The 4,554-nt window shown below is 30.1% G+C and overlaps 1 protein-coding gene across 1 annotated transcript; it reads right to left on the bottom strand.

Moving 5' to 3' along the window:
* Positions 1-285: 285 nt before the first annotated feature.
* LOC110799961 (NAC domain-containing protein 104) lies at positions 286-2,675 on the bottom strand. Its single transcript, XM_022005248.2, has 3 exons — positions 2,262-2,675; positions 783-1,057; positions 286-643 (listed from the first exon to the last, which is right to left on the bottom strand). The coding sequence occupies exons 1-3, from the start codon at positions 2,419-2,421 to the stop codon at positions 503-505; spliced, it is 576 nt and encodes a 191-aa protein (XP_021860940.1). The 5' UTR covers positions 2,422-2,675; the 3' UTR covers positions 286-502.
* Between the last annotated feature and the right edge of the window lie 1,879 nt (positions 2,676-4,554).

Genomic DNA, 4,554 nt, shown 5'->3' with positions numbered 1-4,554 from the left:
AGACTTGTGTAATTCTGTATCATACCACTTTTGTATTTTGTATTTTGTATTTTCCTTCTGTCCTTCATTTGTGTAAATTAAAAACTAAATTTGGGGCTTGAAATAATAGCAGTTGGTAGTTTGATTTGGTAGAATAAACATGTGCCACATGTCATTTAATTAGAGGGTATAATGTCACTTGATTTGCACTCTTTCTTTGTTATAAATTTCCCTTTCCTAGCTAGTTGAAAATTAATAACCTAAGAAAAGATAATGATGAAGATCCATGAAGTTACAAAAAGGAAGTAAAAAATTGTAAGTTGATAATTCTTCAAAAGAGGAAAATGTTGGATTTTCTTGAAGACTTCCCATATGACATATGATCATTAGATGAACAACTACATATGTTGGTGGTTGTCGTATTTTGCTTGTACATTTTTGTCAACTATAACTAATTTTCATCATATCATATATATTTAGTGACCTAGAAATATATTAATACAAAGTTGTTTTGTAATTACACTTAATTTGGCAAGCTAATTTCATCAAGATCATCCATTGATAAGAAAACTTCATCCAAACACGAAAGCTCGGTATCATTATCACCGTCATCATCATCATTTCTTTGCTCAAACACCTTACATATAACACGTTTACTATAATCCTGCAATAATAAAATTTAACACCTCAATATATTAGGATAAATTTAACAAAGATAATAACAAATAAACAATACGGAGTATGTACATTTGTTATTCATAAATTAACTAGGATCGAATCAGATTGAATCGGATGGGACTTACTAGCTTAGGGTTTCCTCTCTTTCTTGAAGTAGATTTACTGGAAGACCCAGAATCAGGCAGTCTATACTCATGCATAATCCAACTGGTCCAAACATCATTAGACGGGTCACCAATATGGAATACGTAATATTTCTTGATACCAACTATTTTTCTACAACTTGATGACATAATTGGCTCATCCATTCCCATTTGCTTCCAATATCCACTATCACTCACCCGATTTTGCATCTTTCTACTATAATAATACCATTTGTTTCCTTCTGATAATGCTTTTCCTGTTAAAACAAACATTTATATTTATATATAATCACATATATATTCATATAATTATTAATTATCCTCGAAATTTAAGATGGATGCATGCATGGAAATAATGACCTAAGAAGTTACATCACCGTTAGCTAATATATACGATCGATGTTGTAATATATATATAGATATAGATATATATATTGTTTATGGAGAATGGGACCTTATAATATATTCCAACTTTTGAAGTTGCTTCGTATTAATGATGATTAATATTATAAAGTGGTTTATTTGTTGGTGCAAAAGAATGATAAATCTGGTACACAATAATATGATTACTTCAAATTCCTTTGGTTTCAAAGTTAAGAAATGCACAAAAACAAGCAAGCAGTATGTACGGTTGTACGCATTACGGGGTATATATTATTGCATGCTCTTATGTGTATGTGTATTGTATGTAACTTTAGTTTTTAGATTCTTACGGAAATATATAATTATTGTACGACGTACGATCCTATTTTTCTATTTTCGCCACGTGGACTATATACGTATAGTACTATTGTTCTCCACGGGCCAAGCCTAATAAAAATATACGTATATGACATAGGGAGTACGTACTCCGTATAAGAGAAATACTTTTTAAACAATACGGAGTAATACTTTGTAATAATAATAATAATACTCCATAATAGAGCTAGAGAGTAAAAATAATAGACGACATAGCTAGGGTAATCTATATATTTTTACTTAATTCTGTATTAGTAATTAAATTGTAGCATCTCTAATTAGATTTGCTTAATTACTTTGTACTACGTATTACAGTTACGTACTTACGTTCTTAAGGACGAGTTTGGATGATTTTATGTTAGAGAATCAGCTTATATATGTTCATCTATCTTTCCCAAATCATGAAACAAAAAGAACATATAAAATAATTTAAGAGATTTTATAAGAAGTGTTATATATAGGCTATAGTTTAAGAGATTTTATTTTCTATATCTTTAGAAAGAAGGGTAGCATGCATGTAAAATATATGTAGTAATATTTAGAGAGAGATTAATACTATTCTAGTAATTTTAAACGTTACTAATTAACTAAACAACACATAAAGTGAAAATATGTATTTATTTTTATTTGATGAAATTAAGGAAATATATACTACGTATGTAATTAATATTGAGGTTGAAGAAACATTTAATATATAGGTAGAAAAAAGTAGTGTAAAATTACCTTGTAAATCCCAAGGATTGTAAGGGTAGACATCAAGATCAGGAATAATATCAGGGTGGTAGGGTAAGAGATCGTCTTTGCGACGTAGGAAATGAACAACAAGTTCTTCATCGGTTGGACAGAATCGAAAACCTGGTGGTAAGTTATTATTATCACCCATCACGACAACTTACGTACGTAATTAACCAAAGAAAGAAAGATAATTAAGAAGAAGAACAAGTAGAAGTAGAAGTAGAAGTAATAGTGGATGGATATATAGAGAATAAATAGAAATGGATAGATGTATTATGTATATATAGTTGGGGTGTTAAGTTTAATGAAAATCCAGTTGGTAGTTGTGGATGATATTTAAAGAGAGAAGATCGAGTGACGTGAAACAGAAGCAGTAATAACTAATAAGCTGTTGTGATCACGAGAGGCTCAGGCTCAGGCTCAGGCTCAGGCTCAGGCTCAGGCTGAGGGGGGAGGAATCTTAATCTTTATGTTTATGTTTATGTTTATGTTTATGTTTATCTTAATCTTAATGTTTTGATTAGGCAAAACTAAAAGAGGTAGCCATCCATTTTTATTTTTTATTTTTTTAAATGTTTTTTTAGTTTTATTTGTGAGTACTGCCAAGGCGGCGGGTAACCAATTAGACGTTGGAGATTACTTTGGATTAACGGTACGTGCCTTTTAAATTTGGGGGCTGGGGCACACCTATTCTGGGGCTCCAAACATATATTACTTCAAATAGTTCAATGAAAGAAAAAAGGGCAGATCGAAGTATATATGTACTAAATTATTACTCCGTATTGTTAAAATATGTAATCTGAATATAGTGCAAAAGTTAAACTGTGACTAATTAATTAGATGTGGTTAATTAATATGTCTTTTGTATGGACTTGATTCAACTCACGATATCAATGAATTTGTTAAGATAAGCCGGTGTTCAGGAAGTTCAAATAAGTATATGAAGGTTTCAATCTGATTCAATAAGCTCAAATAAGTTCAGAAAAGTTTCAATTTCTAATCAATTTCAATGAATTAAGTTACTTTTTCAAATTAACTGTCATTCAATCATGTTGAATCAAGACCAACCAATTTCATACATATACTACGTACATATTATAAGTTCAACTTAATTAGATAAGTTTTTGGAGACTTCAATTGACAAAAAAATGCGAATATACCTTCCCATCCATTTAAAAAACATACGGATACGGATACGGATACGGAGTAATAGCTACGTTGTATTTAAATACTTGTATAAAAGAAGGCTTAAACATAGACTTGTTAATTAGACGACAACATAGAGTTCCTAGCTATATATGTTTAGGTGTAAGGCTGTAAAGGTGCGTGGGCATGGGATTTATTTTGTGATTTCTAAGATTGACATCTTATATATTTCTAGTACGACTTGGATCATTTTTACAACGTATTCTTTAAGTAATAATTAATTATATATTTTAATCATCAACTAAAACTGGATGGAGCTCCATATATGGAAATATAGTCAATTGTAACAAACATTCACTTATTTCTCTGCCCTCAAATTTTAAGTCAAGCTTTCTTTTGAAGATTGAATTCTCTATTGTATCTATCTTTTAATAAGCTTGAATGGCAAAAAAGGACAAAGGCTGTCCTATTTAATTTCTATCTATACGGACTCAAACACTCCTAATTAACAACTTTTAACAACCTTGTAGTGTTCGTTATTCACATCGACGGAGGTTAATTTGGTTAAAATTAAAACATCCTAGGTAATAGTGATTAGAATGCTTAAAATATACTACTCCTATTTTAAAAAGATCTTTACACTTACTATTTGTACAGACTCCGGCATAATGTTTGACTGTTAATATATTTAATTTTGTATGGCAAAAAGTTATTAAAAATTGATATTTATAAAATATATTTTGAGAAGATATCTCATAATGATTTTTAATTTGATAGATATAATAGCGAAAATTTATGGTGAAAATTTTGATTTTTATACACATATTTCAAAACGTAAAAAACGTTAATTATGAAACGGAGGTAGTATAGAATAAAAAGAGAGTCATATATATATCGATCATCCTACTTCATGCTTATATCATCAAAAGTGACTGTCATCCACGTGGCCAACAAGGAAATGGGTTTGGTCACGGTCCATGTAATTAAAGAATAGAGAATAATAAATAAAGATAGAAGAAGGGTTAGGCTTAATATGCCTACCCTACAAAAAGGGGGGGAATTGAAATAGCAATGCTCCCCTAATAATTACACTACCAAAGAAGTTAGAGTTGAGTTGAGTTCGCTTCTTCAGTGT

The sequence above is a fragment of the Spinacia oleracea genome, chromosome 2, assembly GCF_020520425.1.
Source record: "Spinacia oleracea cultivar Varoflay chromosome 2, BTI_SOV_V1, whole genome shotgun sequence".
Classification (NCBI taxonomy): domain Eukaryota; kingdom Viridiplantae; phylum Streptophyta; class Magnoliopsida; order Caryophyllales; family Amaranthaceae; genus Spinacia; species Spinacia oleracea.
Note: the sequence above shows the minus strand (reverse complement) of the source record. Positions and strands in the feature narration are given on the sequence as shown.

Excerpts from the sequence above, each read along its gene's own strand:
- LOC110799961 (XM_022005248.2), bottom strand. The coding sequence starts at position 2,421 with ATGGGTGATAATAATAACTTACCACCAGGTTTTCGATTCTGTCCAACC. Across the intron at positions 1,058-2,261 it reads CAATCCTTGGGATTTACAAG|GAAAAGCATTATCAGAAGGA; the intron begins GTAATTTTACAC and ends TTGTTTTAACAG. Across the intron at positions 644-782 it reads AGAGAGGAAACCCTAAGCTA|GATTATAGTAAACGTGTTAT; the intron begins GTAAGTCCCATC and ends TTATTATTGCAG.